At 39.2% G+C, this 21929-nt stretch overlaps 1 protein-coding gene across 1 annotated transcript; it reads left to right on the forward strand.

Annotated features, from left to right (window-relative positions):
- Positions 1-2777: 2777 nt before the first annotated feature.
- On the forward strand, positions 2778-13607 carry Angptl5 (angiopoietin like 5). The gene is given in 7 exon segments (XM_036192362.1): positions 2778-2873; positions 4545-4669; positions 4671-4687; positions 7122-7225; positions 7982-8075; positions 11313-11413; positions 13377-13607. Coding segments are annotated over 7 exon segments (768 nt in total).
- Positions 13608-21929: the final 8322 nt, after the last annotated feature.

The raw sequence follows: 21929 nt of genomic DNA on the forward strand, positions 1-21929 counted from the left end.
CCAGGCCCAAGGGCACTTTACTTCATTTCTTTATTTTTGAAATTAGTGAAGTATTAAGCATGTTTCTAGGATGAAAAGAAGCCACTGTAAAGGAAAAATTTAAGACTCAAGTTAGATATGGATCTTTCAGAAAATGATTTCTTTTAATTTAAAAATATTTTAAATTCATTCTTTGACCCAATTTCCCATATGTATGCAATATATCTTGATCAGATTAACTCCCAGTTTACCAATTCCATTCCTTCTGTGTTCCCCCAACATCTGGGAACCTTCACATCCTTTAAAAAAAATAACCCCAAGCTCAATTATTGCTGTCTCCATGAACATGGATAACTTCCCTGCAGTGATATCGCTGAAAAAAAAAAAATGACTCCCCTTCCCTATAAATTGTAATTGCCAGTAGCTGACATCTTAGCTATAGGTGGAGTCTGATGGGCCCCTCCCTTGTCCATGCTGATGTTTTTGACTGGCTGTGAATTCACGAGTGCATCGACCATGTTCTGTTCATAGGACAGCAATCCACAGCATCCTCTGGCTCTTACCACACCTTCTACTCCCCATGTCGTGCTGTTCTCTGAGCCTTGGGAGTGTTGAAATAGATGTCCCATTTAGAGCTGAGCACGTAACAGTCACTTAGTCTCAGCACTTTGGACAGTTATGAGTCTCTCCATTGACTATTGCTCACTGCAAGAAGCTTCTCTGACCAAAGTTGAGAACAGCATTAATCTTTGGCTATACTCATAAATATTTTGAAGGCAGTTTGACAGGTCCACTTAGCAAAACCAAAGTAAGAGCTCCCCCTGCCCCAGATATGGGCTTTTTGACCAGGTTTACAGCACCAAGTATGGATGTTCTGTGGAGCAGGCCTGCAGTCCGACTCTGTAACAGTCATGTCACTGTTGTGGACACATCTTGCCTGGAAGGTCAGTGTTGTAGCATGCAGGGTGACCACTGGGTAAGTGAAGCCCCAGTGGAGTGCATAGCACCTTCCAGTACTAAGAAGTCTAACCAGTAGGGGAGACATTTCCAGGTCAATTCCAACTTGAGCTTTCTGTGCCTTATAGCCAAGTGTGTTTACCAATAGGATTTTATCATCTAGTTTTGATAAGAAACAAAGAGCAACAGCACGAACCTACATTGTTTTGGTGGCTTCTGGGGCTACCATGACTAGCTTGAGATTTTCATTTAATAACCTATGTCTTCTGGGTGAAATATTTATCCACCTGTTCTTTCTTTTTAATTTGCTTAAAAATTAGTGGGTTTCCAAAACCCTTTTTATATATTGTTAATTTTGGATAACCCTACTACCTCCCTACCCCTCCTCCTGCCAATCCCACCCCAACTTAAGCCTTTAACTCCACAATTCCCCTTCTCTGCTTGACATCACTTGTGTTCCATGTTTCCTTCCCCTCTTCCGAATTATGGGTCCTTTGTAGCTTCCTGACCTCTATAGACACACCAAATTAAACACACGATTCTAACAGTTTGGAGCTAGGACCCACACATGAGAGAGAGAGAGAGAGAGAGAGAGAGAGAGAGAGAGAGAGAGAGAGAGAACAGCTTTTGTCTTTCAGGGCTTGGGTTGCCTGATTAGTATAATGTATTCTAATTCCATCTATCTTTCTGTAAATCTTATTCTTTTAAAATTATATAAAATTTCACTTTGTATCTGTACTACATTTTCATTATCTGTTTATCAGGTGATGGACATCTCAGCCAATTCCATTTCCTAGCTATTATGAATATAGCAACAGTGATCATGTGCATGCATCTCTGTAGTAGGACGTGGAGTCTGTTGGATATATTCCCAGAGGGTCACATGACTGTTTCCAAAAAATGACCATTTTAAGTAAATAACAGTTCAGGAATTTTGAAGTTTTACTAATGTAGTTGTACCAATAAATTGGTACTAGAAATGTGGTACTTACCTGGTTAATATGGCCATTGATGATTAAATCTGGATAAAACAGTTTTGTAAAAGTTTAGTTATCAACTTTGGATGTCCATGTTGAATGAATCTCAATACTCAAAGATCACGTCAACATACTGGTGTGCCTGCTCTGCCAGCTGTCTCTACTTCATATTTTTATGAAAGCCATTTTACAGTTAAATTTTTTAATTTTATGTGTATGGGTGTTTTGCCTGCATGTATGAATGTATGTCTGTGTGCCATATGTTTACTTGCTGCCCAAGGAGGCCAGAAGAGGGCATTAGATTCCCTGGAGCATCATGTGGGTGATGAGATCAAACCCGGTCCTGTAGAGGACCAGCCAGTGCTCTTAATCACTGAGCAACTTCTTTAGTCTATTTTACAATTTTCTGAGCTAAAAAATCTGGTTCATAAGAATTAGATGACTTTATAAAACACATGGGTTTGTGCTGTAGGTAGAAGCATGGGAAGGATGTGTGTCAGTTGAGGTGTGAGTGTTGCTAGGCGCTGCCTTGTTTTCCGCTGAAGGGTGTTGTTTCAGATGAGGGCACGGAGCTGGTAAGTAGTGGCCTGTATTTGTGCTGTACACCTTCCAGAGAGGGCATGGAAGCTAGGAAGTAACACATGTGTTTGTGCTGAACAACTTCCAGAATTTTTTTTTTTTTTTTTTTTTTTTGCTGGAGCTGAGGACCAAACCCAGGGCCTTGTGCTTGCTAGGCAAGCGCTCTACCACTGAGCTAAATCCCCAACCCCTACTTCCAGAAATTTTTAACAGATGACTCTATGCACCATTCTTTCCACAGAGAGCTGATATTTGAAGAAGTATTTTCATTAGTTCAAGAAAAATATGATGTATCTATCCCAAGCATCATTCTTGTTCTTAAATGTATGTATTTTCATTTGTGGAGAAGCTATACAAGGTAGCTGTGTTCATCATTCTACAGTAAGAATTTTAGCAATATTATTTTAGCTCAGAAAGCCATTTTAGCTTTCATGATGTATTAGAAGCTTGAAAATGTAAATTATACAACAAATATAATTTATGTAACAATTAAAATATTTGTTTCAAGAAGTTGAGACTTCTTAAATGTTATGTTTTAAGATAAAAACTATAAATTTAAGATCAACTTTTAAAGAAAGTTCTCAATTGTTTAAAGATATTTTAATTCTCAGCTTTCCTATTACATTTGATAATGAAACATCTGATGGGTAATAAAAATTACTTTTTAAAATGAAAGTTAGTCTTTAAACCATGACATTCCAATAAAGGCCTGTAGGAGGTTAATTAGGATGCCAGAATATCTTATCTAAAACAACATCAGAGTGATAGCTAGCACGGGGTATGCAATGTTATGAATAGCTGAGGATTTGAATGCCCATATATTTAAGTGTTGGTTTAAATTTTTAAATGTTAAAAATGTACCACTATATCTAAACCAAATGCCAAGATTCTGTGGTTGAAACAAGAAAAAAATTCCAAGACAGATGCACAGATCCTAATGATTTAATTCTTTAGCACTGCTTACTAAAGTTTAAGAGCCTTACTGAAAAAGGGATATCTATAACACTTTTATACAACTGCAAGTATGTCAGTTATCATAGTGGTGTAGAGAAAAAGCAAGACATTTAAAATAGTCTGAGTAACAAAGTGCAAGGCCTTTCAAGGGCAAATATCTTCGTAATACAGTTAGTTCTATATAGTCTTTCAGATTCTAGACAATGGGACAAACCTCTCATAGCTTTCAGGAGGACTGTGAAATAGACAACATTAGTCAAAGGAAGTTTTGATAGTGAAGAGACTAATCACATGCAAACTGATAGAGATACTTTGTTTGTTTGTTTGTTTGTTTTTGGAGAAGGGTTTCTCTGTGCAACAAGTTCCTGTCCTGGAACTTGTTCTGTAGACCAGCATGGCCTTGAATTCCCAGAGATATACCTACCTCTGCCTTCCAAGTGCTGGAATCAAAGATGTGCGTGACACTGACACCACCACCACCAGGCTGATAATTAGAGATACTTTTTAATGTCAGGTGTTATCATCCATTTAGTGATATCTGTTACTGATTTTTGCAAATCAACATCCCATAATTCAAAATTTTACCAATGATAACATTAAAATCTATGAGCAGTTATCTTTTCAATTCTTTAATTATTTTATGTAAAAGCAAATCTTCTTACACATTTTTTTCTATAATTTTAAACAGTTGGTGGCAGAATGTTCATTTGGCTACAGGTATTGGGGATATGTCCAAGCAATGTCCTTAGTCCTTTTCAAGGTGTTGTTATGTCCTGTTGAATGTGAGTTTGTAGAAAGTAAAGATCAAGTCCATGGGATCACAGGAGTGAAAGCAAATCCTAAGCAACTTTGTTTGGAGTTTGAGAAGAAAAAGAGACAAAGCAAGTACTGAATTATCATATACTTGCTGACCAAAACCAATTGTACCCTTAAGGTGTGTTTGTGGGAATTTAAACTAGTTAGATCATCATATATTTTAAGTGATCATTTTCACTTTGTATTTCAAGTTCCAGTCTGTTTTCTGTAGTCTTCTTACCGTTATAAGGTCTGATAGCATATTTTCATGCATTTTTCTCATTTCTATTTTACAACTTGAAGGATTCTCTAGTAGGTAACATGTGGCAGATAAAGCTAACTCTCAAAGATGAAAATCAAAGTAACCCTGCTGTGTACAAGGAAGACTGTAAAGAGTCATGTGATGCTAAGACCAAAGTAACTCGAGAAGAAACATTATATATGCAGTAAGCATTAAAAATTACCACAATGATAATGAAATCAAACTTTGACACAGAAAAATATCCTTCATTTTATATGGGTTATTTTATATACCTTATCCCCCAAGGCTGGATGCTGTCTGTGTTTGACACTTAGTAAGTATTTGCTTAATAGATATTTGTTAAGTCAATACAATATTTCTTCCAGGGAGTCCAGTGTTATCTATAGACCATAGAAAGAAGGGCAAGCCAGAGGGCTCTGATAATGCAAATGCATTAATTTATGAGGGGCTGTTTCATTTCCTAGGTCAGCACTCTGGAAATTTCACCTTAGGCCTCTCCCAGGGTGTTTCTAAAATCAAACACATTGTTACTGAAAACTACAATAACTAATGCAATAAATACAATACAAATCTAGTCATTTAATGTAGGAAAGGATCACAATTAGAATTTTAGTCTCAATGTAAGAGTGATTTAGCCACAATACAGTAATTCCTATCATTTATTATAGACATGGGGTGCAGTGAAGAATGGCAACCTGGTGTGGGTGGAGCTGATGACTTGACCCAGGTCTTCTAGGGTAGTCATTTACAGGTTAGAGTGCAAAAAGCTGACTTAAATCTGCTTAATTTCTGTGTAACATTGCTATGGATATCACTCTGTATAAAAAAAAAATGCTGATTGTCCAATAGCCAGGCAGGAAGTATAGGTAGGATAAGCAGAGAAGAGAATTGTGGGAAAAGAAAGGTTGAGGAGGCGACACCAGCCTGCCATTCAGGAAGCAGCATGTAAAGGCAACAGGAAAAGCCATGGAACACGTGGCGACATATAGATTAACAGAAATGGGCTGAGTTTAAATGTAAGAGCTAGTCAGTGATAGGCCTGAGCTAATGGCCGAGCCTTTTAATTAATATAAGCTTCTGAGTGATTATTTTAAAAGCAGTTGCGGGGTCTGTGGGGCTGGGCAGGACTGGAGAAAACTTCAACTACGTAACATAAGTGTCCCAAACTTCAATCCATGGATTCGCTTTGGTCCCATTAAGACAGATGTATAAATTCAGAGAAAAAAACTAAGAAAAAGTGAGAGACTGAAAATAAAAATGAGAGATGATGATGGATGAAATAGATTCAAAACTGTTAGAAATTATTAATGTCATTTTACTGTTAGGGTGAAATAAACTTAGAGATAAATACCAATTTAAAAGGTATTCATGAAATAACATGTGGGTCTTTATTGCTGAAGAGGATGAATGTCATTGTCATAAGTAAAACTTTCTCAGTCTGAGAAGCAGAGGTAGTTGATATTATTTTGAAATATTTTATTTTAATTTTATGTGTGTGAATGTTTTGTCTGCATGCATGTATGTATGTACACCACATGTATGCAGTGCCTGAGGAGGCCAGAAGCGGTTGGATCTCTTAGAACTGGAGTTATAGTTGGCCATGAGGATTTTTTTTTTTTGGTGTTAAAAATATTAGAGATGATGAGACATGATGGCAACATGATCTCAAATGCCTTAAAAGTATGTTTAGTGTTTGTACAGCCCTTTTAAAAATAAGGAATATTGAATACTTTCTGCCTTTTTAAAAATAAGGAATATTTAATATTTTCTATGAAATCAAAGGGAAATGTATTGTATAAGTTCAGCCAGAAACTAACAAACTGGAATCCTAATGTTTTTACATTTGTTTGTGTGTGTGTGTGTGTGTGTGTGTGTGTGTGTGTGTGTGTGTGTGTGTTCCCACATGCCAGGGTACACATATGGAGGTTAGAGGACAATTTCCAGGAGTCAGTTCTTTCCTTCCACCATGTCAGTCCCAGGAATTGAACTCAGGTTTTCAAGCTTGGTGGCCAATGCTTTACTCACTGAACTATTTTGGTGGCCTCCCAGGCTTTGGGTAAGATTTATTATGAATGCTACTGACTTAGTTTTAAATTACATAGTATTAGAAAAAATAAAACCAAGATGTATTTTTTTAAATTAACTGGCCTGGTGTGCAAGTAAATTACAATTGCATTTTACTTTATCATGTAATAGTAATTAATGGCTAAGAAGGCTGGCACAGGTCACATGTATGTAATCCTAGCATTTGAGAGTTTGAGAGATGGAGGCAGGAGGATCAGGAAAGAGTCAAAAAGTCAGCCTGGGCTGCATGAGACCCTGTCCCCTACTTCCTATACTTCTTATCTCATAAAGTGAGAGTAGGCATTAAGAATGTTGTTTCTTAATTAAATAAATCATTTGAGGGAATCTATATTATCAGGAATCATAATTTCATTAAGAATGTTGAAACAATGGCTTTTTGGCCAATCCTATTTTAAAACAAATATATACTAACTAAAACATATAGTTATAAGTTCAAATAAATTGAGAGACTCTTCTTTATTCCAAATCATGTGAAATTTATTGTTTTCACTGTAATTATTTTATACAAGAATGTCATTTTCTTTCTGATTAAGGAAACCTGTAAAATTCTATTGTTTCTTATACAAGAAGTACCAAAAAACTACTGAGAACTATAATGGATGAGCACCAAGCATCTTTGGATTATCTATCTAGCCAGGTATAGAGTTCTTTTGGCATTTCATTGCATTGCATGTGCACAATGGCAAAGCTGGCTGGAAGTACAGTCACTTTATTGTATGTGTTAATATAATACCTACAATGTGAGAAGCATTATACCACAAAGCAGTCAAGCAGGCCTTTGTTCAAGGGGGATGCAGCCTGGTGATGAGAAAACAAACATGGAAAAATAGAAATAAGCTGAATGCTGTCAGAATGACATGGGAAGTCTCGCAGAAGAGAGAGCCTGTGAGCTCAGCAGTGAGAGAAGAGTAAATGCTTTAAATGTCACAAGGTTGGTAAGGAAGGGACAGCATTCCCTTTGGGGGTTCTGAGGAGTTGGTACAGGGTGGGAGGGCTGGTGAGGTTGGGAATGTGTAAGGAAACCTGACTAAAGGAATCAGTAACTAAAGCTCGCTACACCATGGGCCACTGAAGTATGTGAGCAAGGAAACGTCTTCACCCCTTAACAGCTGGTGTGGAGGATGAAGAGGGCAGAGCAAAGGGAGGCAGCAAGGAAGGCAGCAGTGCAGTGGGACAGTGAGAGCAGAGCCACAGGCACAGAGGGCACAGAGTGCTGGCAGACAGGACTAGCTCTTAGGAGCTGGGTGGAGCAATCACTACTTAGGCCTCTGTGGTGTTAGAACAGAAAGAATCCAGCCTAGAAGAAAAGGCATGCTTTTGGTTCAGAGAGGCTGAGAGACAGCGTTTACATAATTTAGCTAAGTATAACCTTGCCTCGTGTGTCTGTATTTAGGTTAATGAGCTCATGAATTGAATTCTCCTTTTGACTACAGAGGTTTTTAGAAAACAGCTGGATCCCTTTCCTGTCAGGCCCATTCAGTCACATGGTGAGAGTACTGGTATTTCAGCCTCTTCACAGTTCTGCTATATTACTCAAAGTTTCTGGACAGCCTGGTGCACTGAAGTTTTAGAACGCACTGTTTACTGTTTCCTAACAGTCTGGAGGACTAGTACCTGCTATTAGGCCACTTACACAATGTGCCCTTTCTAAGCTGAAGAACTTTTCCACTGTTTGAAAGCCATAGCTGTAAAAGAATATTAGGGACCTGTTGGACACTGAGTAACCTTAGGTGCCATATTCTGAGCACCAGGCCCTGGCATTTGTGAATAATAACTTTGCACACAGAAGAGAAGCTCCAGAGTCTCTCCTACCTGTGAAAAGTGTGTTTTTTTTAGATGTTTCAAAGTGGGATGTAACATTTTAAAGGAAAAAGAAATTTAATACAGAAATAAATACGAAGTTAACTTTTTTGCACTAAAATGTAACATTCCTACATGCTTGTGCTTCTAAGAAAGTGCTGTGTAAATCTTACAAATAGGAATTCATATAAAAATTCTAAGCAAAAATATTTATTACTGAAGCTCAAGTATGTGATCCTAAGTGTTTCTTAGAAGGGGGAGGGAACAGACAGGAACCGAGCACCTCCTTGTTCCTTTATGAGGACAGCCTCTGTCCTCTGTTACTTTAAAAGGACTCATTCTGTCACTACCTCAGTGGTAGTGCAATCTGCAGCGTAGCATGAAATCCAGTGTCAGGCTGGTCCTAACCTCCAAGCTGCTAGTTCCTCGGAATTAGTTTCCTCATCAGTAAGTTGAAATCCTTATCTGCCTTTCCTCACTGTGGTCTCCAATACCAGACAAAAAGCGACTCACAGAAGGCAAGATTCATTTGGCTCACAGTTTGAACATCCACTCTATTACTGCAGGGAGGCATGACATCAGGAATGCAAGGGAGCTGGTCACTGTCTGCAGTCAGGAAGCAGAGAGAGTGCTGGGGCTGAGCTCACTTTCTCCCTTTTATTCATTCTGGCACCCTGGCCCATGAACGTGGTGTCACCCACATTCATGTCACATCTTCCCTTTGCAGTCCAACCTTTCTGGAGACCTTCTCACGTGCATGACCATAGGTGTTTGTCTGAGGTGATTCTAAAGCCAGACAAGTTGGCCGGGAATGTTAACCTTTACAAGTCTTCCAGAGTTGCTGTGAGGGGTTGATGAGTAAATCACCAAAAGCTCTGAAATACCCTGTGATGCACAGTAAGAGCAGCACAGACTTGCTCTAATACCCTCAGATCAGGTGATGAACACACAACCCAGGAGACCAAGAAGTCTGCTCACATCTATCGAAAGGCAATGGCAAAGCACATGCTCCGCTGTAGGTCAGACCTCCTCCGTGGCTCCCCCCACACCTCTGAGCATAGCTCCATTATAGGAATGCTTCTTCACATCCAACTGGGCAAACCAGAAGCAAAGGGAAGGTGACAACTTTTTATACCTAGTTTTTTTTGTTGAGTTGTCTTTTACAGATCAACGTGTGGTAAGCTGTGTGCTAAATGCTTGTCTTTTCTTCTTCTTTTTTATTTATTTATTTTTTTCTTTATTATTATGTGTTTTAAATTTTATACATCAGCCATGGGTTCCCCTGTCCACCCCCACCTTCCCCCAGCCCCTCCCCTCCATTCCCATCTCCTCCAGGACCAAGACACCCCTGGGGACTCATTTAAACCTGGTGGATTCAGTACAGGCAGGCCCTATCCCCTCCTTCCAGGCTGAGCAAAGTGTCCCTGTGTAAGCCCAAGGTTCCAAACAGCCAGCTCATGCACTAAGGACAGATCCTGGTCCCACAGACTGGGTGCCTCCCAAACAGATCAAGCTATTCAATTGTCTCACTTATCCAGAGGGCCTGATCCAGCTGGGGGCTCCACAGCCTTTGGTTCATAATTCATGTGCTTCCATTCATTTGGCTATTTGTCCCTGTGCTTTTTGCAATCTTGGATTCAACAATTTACGCTCTTGCAGACCCTCCTCTTTCTCGACAGTTGGACACCTGGAGCTCCATAAGTGCTTGTCTTTTAAACCTCCAGAAAAACACTACGACACAGTAGTGTCGTCATTCCTATGTTAGGTAAACATTCTAAGGCTTCCAGTGGTTAATCAATGGTTCCTGACTAAGAAGTAATAGTAGTCACCCGAGTAAGCGATGCTCTGAAACTTGTTTTCGGATGTGGTATTTGTGACTGAACCCAGAGCTGCATGCATGGTGGGCATGTGATCTATCAGAAAGTTCCCCCGACCTCCAATAAGAGTCTTATTAAGTTGCTCAGGTTGCTTTGAACTATGTAGTCAGGACAAGCTTTCCTGCCTCAGTTTCCCAAGTCACTGGAATCACAGGGTTGGAGTTATTTAATCACACTTACAACATGTACACTAGAATACCTTCAAATAGAATGTCATACTCCTTGGCATATTGGCATTACATACATATATTTACAATCCTCTGTGGAATTGAATGCTTTGGAGGTGGAGAGGGGAGGCTACAGCTTTAACATTGGTAGATAGAGCACACACTGGCCTCGCTGGCCTTCTTCCCTCCTGGTTATTTGCATCAGTAATGTCAACACACTAGAGTCTGAAGTTTGGAATAAAGTAGTCAAGGATGTGTTAATCACAGTTAACCTACTTATTCCTTATGTTTTCTCCTCGCTACCCATCCTTTATATATTAAACATAAACTTGGGTTAACTTAGATTCCTTGGAAAAGAGAATGCATAATTATACAATAAGTCTCCCAAATGAGATTTTAAAGATTTATTTTATTTTTATTTATGTGCATGTGTGAGAGCCTGTGTGAGTTTATGTGCACCACATGCATGCAGGGGACCAGAGAGTGTTGGATCCCCTGGAACTGAAGTTACAGACTGTTGTGAGCCCCTATCTGGGTGCTAGGAACATAACCTGGGTCCTCTGCAAGAGCAGTTGGGCTCTAATTGTTAAGCCATCACTCCAACCCCACAATATGAGAGCTTTAAACAATAACCAGTCACTAAAAGGGTATTATTTTTGAGGGGTTTCTGCAGCCCAAGTTCTTTAATTCCTGTTCTTTCATATATTTTCTCCTGAATTCTAAGATTGTGGTAATTTTCATTTGTAAGAAGGTAAAGGCATGGTATCACTAATAGGAAGCTGTAGCAACAATTTCAGACAGCATTGTCAATTCTCTGCTATTAACTGACTGTCTTAGGTACAATTGAATGTTCACTAAGTGACTCATTTTATTTTCCTAGGTTTGGATTGCACTGATATTAAAGATTCAATTGTCTCTGTCACCAAAACCCCTAGTGGTTTATATATAATCTTTCCAGAGGGATCTAGCTATCCATTTGAGGTAAAGTTTTCCCTTATTATACAGAATAAAGAAAACATCAGGCTAACTTTGTTAATATTTAAATTATAAATATTTTAATATTTACTTTTAAAATATTTTTGTCTTGAAAATTTTAAATAAATTAGCAAAATTTGCAGTTTGAAAAGTTTGGTTTCCTTGACATCTTATGCTCAGACCATGAATTTCAGTGTCCTGAGTTTCTATAGTTACTCTTTTTAAAGTAAATCCAGTTGTTGAAAGGCTTTATGTTACCATTGTGGGGGCAGAGCTGTACAATATAAATCTTTGCTTTAATTAGAAAATGGAGACTTGATAACAATGATGGGCTGTGATGTGGAGCTTACAAAAGAACTTTTACCGTGCTTCTGTCTTATAACTGTACTTTCTTTTGGTGATACATTATTTTACAGTGTGAGAATTTGTTTCAAAAATTATAAAAGGAATTAATAGAAAAGGCCTTTTACTTAGGCATAAAGAAGATTGATAAACTGATCCATGCTTAATGTGAATAATAAGAATTATGCTTTGTCTATCCTTAGTACTTGTTTGCTTGTATTTCTAGTAGGTACCTACAGCACACAATGCTTATGGACAGAGAAGACATGTGTGTATATGCTGTGGGATGTTCCGTATGTTAAATGTGTTGCTCTGATTGGTTAATAAATAAAACACTGATTGGCCAGTAGCCAGGCAGGAAGTATAGGCGGGACAAGGAAAGAAGAGAATTCTGGGAAGTGGAAGGCTGAGGCAGAGAGACACCACCAGCCTCCACCATGACAAGCGAGATGTAAGGTACCGGTAAGCCATGAGCCATGTGGCAACTTATAGATTAATAGAAATGGGTTAATTTAAGATAGAAGAAGTAGATAACAAGAAGCCTGCCACGACCATACAGTTTGTAAGCAATATAAGTCTCTGTGTATTTACTTGGTTGGGTCTGAGCAGCTGTGGGACTGGTGGGTGAGAGAGATTTGTCCTGACTCTGGGTCAGGCAAGAAGAAGAAAAACTCTAGCTACATGTATATACATATTTTTTCTGGGTACTTTCTCAGTGTCTAAAAAATTTATGATCTTTAGAGTTTATCAGTAGTCTATATTATACAACAACAACCTTTCTTTCTAAGTGGATGCATAGTTTCTGTTCTTAGAACTTTTACCATAATTTCTCTTGAAATTTATTGACAAGATGTCAAAAAATTAGGACTTAGGTGGAGAATAATTTAAAAGTACCAGAGTCTCTTTGCCCACACATTCAGAACTGATATGAACAGTGGTGGAAGGAGGAGGCTTCTAACTCTTCCAGGAGTGGGTTTGCATAATTACCTCTTCTGTGGAAAGGGCTGGTGCCTGAGCTTCCTCCACATTGCCTTTTTTCCCTGTCTCTGTGTGGGAAGTCTCTGGTAGAGTGGATTACTTTGATTTCTTCCCTGTTGTTTTTGTGGGCCCGAGGCAGGTGCATGTCACAGTTTCAGCAGAGGCCCCTCTGAGCACTTCCTGAGTGGGTGCAGTTCATGTTTTTTGGTCTTGAAATGTCAGTCTGAACACCAATTTGTGAGAGGAAGAGAAACCAGAGGCAGGCAGACAACATATTTAACACTAAAAAACCCCCAGCATTATAATTCAGAGAACAAAGTCATTTGTAAAGCAATCCATCTCTGCCATAGCATGTCAGTGCTGTTATTCCTGAACTGGAGAAAAATGTTTAGAGTTGAGGAATTATATGATAACCTTAAAATAATATAAACAGTTATGTCTTTTAAAAAGTCACTCACACAAGGCTGCAGTTAGATTAATTATGAGTTTGCCTAAGCAGTAGTATTTCCAGGGAGTTAAAATATGAATGCATTCATGGGAATGAAAACTTTCTTGTGTTTATTTTTCTATAGGATCATGGGTGAGTTCTATAATGTCAAACAATGAAAACAATGTTGTATTATATTGGCATTTTCTGGGCCCATTTTAGGTAATTTGCGACATGGATTTCAGAGGAGGAGGATGGACAGTGATTCAGAAAAGGATGGATGGGACAGTTGACTTCCAGAGGCCATGGTGTGATTACCTGGATAGATTTGGAGACCTTTTATGTCAAATGTTATGTGTTGATGCTTTGCCTTTTCTCCTTCTTTCTGGTGTGTTATGTCTAAACTGTGCTAGCATTAGTCAAATCTTCAGTAAGAGTGGCAAATCTAAGTGAATATAAAAATATGATTTAAATCCTATTTTTATATGTCAAATTATTTTTAAAAATGTTTTCAGTTAGGTCCTAGAAATCTGGGCTGGAGACATGTCTTAGCAAATAAGAGTCCTGGTTCCTCAAGAGGACCTGGGTTCAATTCCCAGCTCCCACATGGCAGGTCACACTGTCCGTAACTCCTGTTCATGGGATCCAGACTCTTCTTCTGGCTTTCATTTGCCCAGGTACACACAAGGTGCACAGACACACATGTGTGCAAAACACACATAAACACACATTTTAAAAAAGATCTACAACTTTTTAGAGATGAATTGAAATGTGATTTGAGTGAAAATTCTCAGTTGGATATTTGTTATCTGTACCCAGTAGCTTTGATAAGTGCTTCCCAATTGTTTGTGGAATGAGGAAAGAAAAAAAGGAGGCAGGATTATCATAGACTTAAAATACAGTGAAATATAGATAGAACCAAGGCATAAGACCATTAAAGTCAAACCATTTTAATTGAATGTAATTTTATAAAACTATGATGTACATTACTATTTTCTAAATTTGAAGAGTGTTTTAACTAAGAAGATCTAGAAGCAGGCACTGTTTTTTCAAACTAAGACCGTTTTATATTTAGTACAATTAAAATATGTTGGGGTTTAATAAAATTTGCTGTTAGCTCTTAAATATGAGGTTGGCGTAAAACTGAAAGAGGCTGAAGACAAGTAGAGACCATGAAACTAACAGCTCCATAGGAGCCCATCCTGCAAGGTGCCCATGTTACTAACAGCTCCATAGGAGCCCATCCTGCAAGGTGCCCATGTTACTAACAGCTCCATAGGAGCCCATCCTGCAAGGTGCCCATGTTTTGTTGTACTTATTCTTTTTAGTTCTAACAGGGTGGTAGCTAAAATATCCATGGAAAAGAACTTAATATCTTAGTCATAGCTTTCTGAGTTTTGATAATCTGTTTCATTATCTTTTTTTTTTTTTGGTTTTTTGAGACAGGGTTTCTCTTTGTAGCTTTGTGCCTTTCCTGGAACTCACTTGGTAGCCCAGGCTGGCCTCAAACTCACAGAGATCCGCCTGCCTCTGCCTCCCAAGTGCTGGGATTAAAGGCGTGTGCCACACTGCCCAGCTGGTTTTTTTTTTTTTTTTTTTTTGGTTGAATACTAATGAGATGATGTGCTCTTTATTTTTACATAGAGAATCAAATCTTGGCTGAATATTTGTAGAGCATCTTCAACCATTCTCAGAGCTGATCAGTATTTTAGTTTCATAATCATCAGACTCATGAATGCTGCTATGTATGCATAAATACACAATACAAAATGGCAGTGGTATGTTTAGAAGCATTTCAGAAATTGTTGGAAATTCTGTCTAATCCCATTCCAGAATTCATTCAGTGACTGTGTATGAAAGTCAAGCCATCATCTCAAACAGCAATTTTAAAAATCAAGCATTCCAATACAATAAAATGAAAGCTATATTGTCTAGATACTTACATGGTGAGGGATGCTAATAGAAAAATAAAAAAGTCTTTTTTTTCTTAATTGAACCATTCTGTGTCTTCAAGAGCAGAAAACACCACATAGTTCATAGTGTACACTAGTCTTGCATCTGAGTGTTGGTTTGTGCAGTGTGGTGCTCAGGGCACATGTTCAGAACCAAGGCTGCAAATGCAACACAGGTGAGTGCTAGCCAGAAACATCCTGAATTCATTATTAATTTGATTTTAAAATAATTTTTGTTGCATACTCAGAAGCCTTCTATTGCCACATTTTTTTTGCTACCTTTAATTCATTTATGTGGTCTCCACATTGGCTGGTGACACAGAGTTTAAGAAGTTGGGTCTAGATGATGCAGGGTGGGCTAGTACACTTGAGTAAACCTGTGAATATTTAGGATGGGAAGGTTTTGGGGTCTCCATTGCTTCCAGGTTCTTGTCAAGAACTTCTTCCTCAATGTAGATTTTTCCCCCCACAACTTCTGCATTGTATCTGAGGAAAACACTCATCTTGCTTCTCTGGATTGGACCACCAACTAGTTTTGGTTTGACTGTGGGCAACTTTCTCCCCATAGGAACTTTTCTTTTGTATTCATAAAATTACTCTTAAGTTAGTGTGTAAAGTAATGATCTTCATTATGGCACTTCACACACACACACACACACACACACACACACACACACACACACACAGAGAGAGAGAGAGAGAGAGAGAGAGAGAGAGAGAGAGAGAGAGAGAGAGTAGATTCTACCTGTGAGAAAAAAATGTATTTGTCTTTCTAAGTCTGTCTTATTCCCTTATGATCTCCAATTCTATATATTGTCTTGTAAAAGTCATGCCTTCATTTTTCTTTATGGCTGAACAATCCCATCATGCATGTGTAATACATTTTCTTTATCCATTCATCTGTTGATGGAATCTGGGCTGCTTCTGTTTTTCAGCCACTGTGTTGGCATCTCTTTTCATGAAAAACTTCTGGGAATTTTGGCATGACCAAGAAATGGAATCACACTGTGCTTGTGTTTACATACAGAGGTTTGAGAGTTTTGCTGGAATAGGACTTTTGAATCTGCTGCTCATTTATCTGTTGTGGAAAGGGGTTGCAGTGTGGAATAAATTACTCATTAAACAATCATATGAGGTTGGATAACTGAAAAACTTAGAAAGCCTCACAGAGTGTATTCACTAAAAGCAAATGATATAACACAGCAGGCGCACAAGAGGCCCTAGAAATTTGCAAGCACATACTCTACTCTTCTTGATTTGTGCAAAGAGATTAAATAAGATTAAAAACACTTAAACAACAACAACAACAAACAACAAACAATGAGACTCAACATTATGAGACAAAGTACCTCCAAAGATGCCATTGAGTTTGATTCTGTTGGCCATCTACTGCTGGGCATGCAGCCTACCCTTAAGAGTAATTTGTTTCTCCAGTGAGACTCCCTTGGAGAAAACTAAATTTTCATTTGCAAGTGATTATCACTAGGAGATAGGTTCTATTAGTCAGGGTTCTCTAGAATCACAGAACTTAATGGAATGACTCTCTCTATATATAAAAAGGGAATTTATTGGAATGACTTACAGGCTAGCTGTGAATGGAAAGTCCAAGAATCTAGTAGTTGTTCGGCTCCACAAGGCTGGGTATCTCAGCTGGTCTTCTATATATGTTGGGATCCTGAAGAAGTAGGCTCCAATGCTAATAAGGAATGCATGTGTTAGCAAGGCAAAGGCAAGGGCAAATAGGCCAAGAGTAAGTGCTTCTTTCTTCCATGTCCTTATATAGGCTTCCAGAGAAGGTGTGACCCAGATTAAAGGTGTGTCTTCCTGCCTCAAGGTCCAGATCAAGCTGGGCAGTGCACGGGTGGTGCATGCCTTTGATCCCAGCACTTGGAAGGCAGAGGCAGGCAGATTTCTGGGAGTTTGAGGCCAGCCTGGTCTACAGAACAAGTTCCAGGACTGCCAAGCCTACACTGAGAAACCCTGTCTCAAACTGCCCTTCTTGTGCTCCCCCTACCCCCTACAACAAAACACAAACAAAACAAGAGACCTGGGTTAAAAGCCTGTGTCTTCCCTCCTCTAAGGTCTGGACTAGAAGGGGATCCAAGCAGAAAATTCTCAGACATGTGCCCTCCATTTTTGGATTGTAGTTCATTCCATGTATAGTCAAGCTGATAACCAAGAACAGCCATCACATTTGTTGTGGGTTAGAGATGGGGCATGTGTCCACTTCTCCTTTCACATCTATGACTCCATCTGGTTAAGACCTGTGCAAACCTTGTGCATGTGGCTTCCATCTCTGTGAGCTCATATGTGCATTAGTCCTGTGGTATTTAAAAAGCTTTGTTTCCTTCATGTATTCCATCCCTTCTGGCTCTTATATTCTTTTCTCCTCTTTTTCTATAAGGTTGCCTGAGCCCTGGGGAGAGACATTTGATAGAGACATTTGGTTTAGGGCTCAGTGTTCCAAGGTCTCTCTCTCTGCATATTGTCTGGCTTGGATCTTTGTATTTCTTCCCATCTACTGTAGGAGGAAACTTCCCTGATGATAGCTGGGCAAGACATTGGTCCTTAAGTATAGCAGAATGTCATTAGGAGTCATTGTATTGCAATGTTCTTTTAGTACAATAGTAGTTGTATTTGGTTTTGCCCTAGGTCTCTGGGATATCTGTTGCTGGGTCCTAATAGCTCCCTTGGTGGAGGGGTGAGAAGGTGCTGTGTCAACACAAGACACCAGGAGTCAGATGAAAGGCAAACAGTAGACTCATTTATTCAATAATGGGGAAGGCCTTATATACCCTCCGCCCAGTACCCAGGCTGTGTCCTAATTTGGTGACACTGTGTGGTTGTCCCTCATTGGCTGGGCATGATAAGGCACTCTGACAGGGATCTGGTGACATTGCATGGTCACCCCTGTTTCTAGACCCTCAGACAGACTCTAGGTTGGCTCATAAGGAAGTACATTATGTGCATGCCTTGGCAACTGGTTTGAATCAATTTTCTTGACCCTATTGGCCTGTCCTACTACAGATATCTAGTTCCATGTCTTTGGTCCCTAAAGCAAGGTCAGGTATGGGTTCCATGTTGTGGAGTAGGTCTTAAGTGAAATGTGGTTGGTTAATCCCACAAGCTTTGTGCCACCATTGCACTAGCATATCTTGCAGGCAGAGCAGCATTGTAAATCAAAAGGTTTGTGGCTGCATTAGTGTTTACTCCTACAGTGATATTTTATTTGTATTGAAATGTGATTTTATTTGTATGCTAATAAAGTTGCCTTGGGGTCAGAGCAAGCCATAGCAGAAGTTGGGCAGTGGTGGTGCACGCCTTTAATCCCAGCACTTGGGAGGCAGAGCTAGGCAGATCTCTGTGAGTTCAAGGATACAGCCAGCATAGTGACACATGCCTATAATCTCAATACCAACCATAGAAGACCTGGAGGTGTGTACAGACAGGCAGTGATGAGGAGGTCATGTGGCTGGATTTACAACCAATGAGAAGGCAGAACAGAAAGTCTATAAAAAAGAAAAAACACACAGAAGTAGCTCTCTTGTGGAGAGGAAAGACAGCAGAAGCAGTGAAGAGTAACGTTTTCAGCTCTCAGCTATTGCTCTGATCTCTTGGCTTTTAACTCTGCAATTGGATCTGTGTTTCTTATTTAACAAGATGGTTATATCTACATTTGGCACCCAATGTGGGGCAAGAATTCATTAAAAAACCGCTTGACTTGACAGTGGGTCCGGCTTCCCACCTGGGTGGGCCCAGCTCCCTAGCTCAGGCCCAACCTACCTTAGCTACAAGCAGTTACCGATGCAGCTGGAGTTACTTGCTTAAAAAGCCAGTGCTACCAACAACTCAGGACTGCAGGAGCTACAGCTAATTGCAGTAGCTACACGCAACTGCAGATAGGCTGCTTTTGGCTGAAACGCCAGTGCACACGTGGTTGGTCAGAGCTTAAGGAAGCCAGAGCCCAGGCTCAACTCAGCTCAAGTGGGAACATGTGGTTGGATTCAAGCTTTTAGTCAGAATGTGGCTGCGCTTTTTCTCTCTCTCTCTCTCTTTCTCTGGATTCCCACCTCGGACGATAGGTAGCTGTTTGGAAATTCCCTCAGATTTCTACTGTTCTATGCAGAATTGGTAAGTCAATTATATCAGATATTTTAAAGGAAACTATTTAAAAGAGATTTTTTTCCACATTAAAAAAAAATGGGTTTTATGTGTACATTGGAAGAAAATTGGGCTTTGTTTGAAATTTTAGGCAGTCTGACAATGGAACAACTATATGAGAAGATTAATTTTGATCGAATTATGTACATTATTATTCTTCTTATCCTTATTTTACAATTTAAAAAGATAGTCAATTTAAGTGCCAGGATAAAAATCTTAGAAAAACCTGTTAAACCTGTTAAAATGAATTATAGAGAAATTCAGATTCAGACAGAAGAAATTAAGAGTGAAGTTGTTTCAGGATTGGATTATAAGGTTACAGAAAGAAAGCCTGTTTTCACACAATCACCCTTAATTTATCCGGTAACCATACACCAGCAACCTGGTCAAGTGAATACACAAAATATTTGGACTCCAGTTGAAATGTTAGACTTACGAAGGTTTAAGGAAGCAATAGTATCTTATGGCATGCATTCTCCATATGTAAAGCAAATGTTAAACTCCTGGTCAACTTATAATAGGATTATACCACAGGACTGGCGGGAGCTGGCACAGGCAGTTCTGGAACCCGGACAGCAGCTCCAGTGGCAAATGTGGTTCAAAGAGGAAGCTAAAAACATAGCAAAACAATGTAGGGATAGAGGTATACAAATCTTCCAGGATCAGCTTGTTGGAGAAGGCCAATATGCTGCAGTAGAAACACAATGTTTATATGATATCCAAACTATAATTCTATGTCGAATGGCAGCCTTGAATGCATGGGACAGAGGTGAGGAACCAGGGAAGAAAACTGAGTCATTTACAAAGGTGATACAGGGCCCAAAAGAATCTTTCACAGGTTTCTTACAAAGACTGACTTCAGCAGTAAAGAGAATGGTCCCAAATGCAGAAGCTAGCCAGATAATAATTAAATCTTTGGCTTTTGAGAACGCAAATGAAGCATGCAAGAGAATAATCAGGCCGTTAAAGGCGAGATCTGCACCCTTGGAAGATTGGATTAGAGACACGGTTAATGTTGAGGCTCATGATCATGATAATATGTGGGTAGGAGAAGCAATTTCAAGAGGATAGAGGAATGTCAGATGTTTTGGATGTGGAAAGCAAGGACATTTGAAAAGGGACTGTAAACAGGGCACTTCTAGAAACAATGTTTCTTCAAGGAACAATGGCAACAGAATGCCCCTTCCTTCAGGAGTATGTAGAAGGTGTGGTAAGGGAAGACACTGGACCAATTAATGTAGATCAACAAGGGACAGACAAGGTAATACTTTGCCTCAGTCTTCGGGAAACTCCCAGAGGGGCCTCAGGCAGGCCCCTACAGTGAATCCAGTACAGACCTTTCCTGCAATCATAGAGGAGACCCCTACTCAGAGCAGTTAAATAACCAAATACCTATTGGAATAAACCAGGCTACTCAGAGTAATGGAACAACTGAGACAGAGAGAATAGAAAATTCAGGAGAAACCATAAAGAAAATTTTTTGGCAAACATCTATAAATGAACAAAGACCAAAATTAACAATAAAAATAAATGGTGTTTTGTTGTCTGGTCTGGTAGACACAGGTGCTGATGTTACCATAATTGCACCAGAATTTTGGCATCCAACTTGGCCTCTTCAGGAGGTAAATGTTCAACTGTTAGGAATTGGAACATTATCTCAAGTCAAACAGAGTGCAAGATGGCTCGAATGTATAGGCCCAGAAGGACAGAGAGGCAGATTAAAACCATATGTGGCTAACATAGTCATGAACCTGTGGGGTCGAGACCTGTTACAACAATGGAATACTCAGATTAACATCCCTCCAACCTCAGAAATAAATCATAAACTAGCACATGTTTCTGAGAGAAATATTAGAAGGTATTATTCTAATGAGTGGTCACCAGCCATCCATATTATACAACAACAGGGCACAAAAACTGATGATCTTCCAAAGACATCAACAGCTCTACCTTTAAAATGGTTAACAGACAAGCCTGTATGGGTTCATCAATGGCCTTTAACAACAAAGAAGCTCCAGGCTTTAGAAGAGCTGGCAGAAGAACAGTTAAATGCTCAGCATATTGAAGAATCTACCAGCCCTTGGAATTCTCCCGTTTTTGTTGTTAAAAGGAAATCTGGTAAATGGAGAATGGTTAACAGACCTTAGAGCAATTAACAAAGTAATTCAGCCAATGGGCTCTCTACAATCTGGAATTCCTTTGCCTACTCTGTTACCTAAAGGATGGCCTTCCATAGTTATTGATTTAAAAGACTGTTTCTTTTCAATACCCTCACAAGAAAAAGACAGAGAAAGATTTGCTTTCATGGTGCCTACTTACCATAATTCTCAACTGGTTAAAAGATTTCAATGGAGAGTTCTCCCACAGGGAATGTTGAATAGTCCAACCCTGTGCCAATATTTTGTACAACAGCCCTTGGAAGTGATAACGTAAAAAATTTCCTAAATCTATAATTTATCATTATATGGATGATACTTTACTCACTGACTCAAATGCAGATACTTTAGAAAGAATGTTTGAAGAAGTAAAGAAAATATTGCCTTGCTGGGGATTACAAATTGCTCCTGAGAAGATACAAAGAGGAGATTCTATTAATTATTTAGGATATAAAATAGAGCTATAAAAAATTAGACCTTAAAAGGTGCAAATTAGAAGAGATTGA

The sequence above is a fragment of the Onychomys torridus genome, chromosome 7, assembly GCF_903995425.1.
Source record: "Onychomys torridus chromosome 7, mOncTor1.1, whole genome shotgun sequence".
Lineage (NCBI taxonomy): Eukaryota > Metazoa > Chordata > Mammalia > Rodentia > Cricetidae > Onychomys > Onychomys torridus.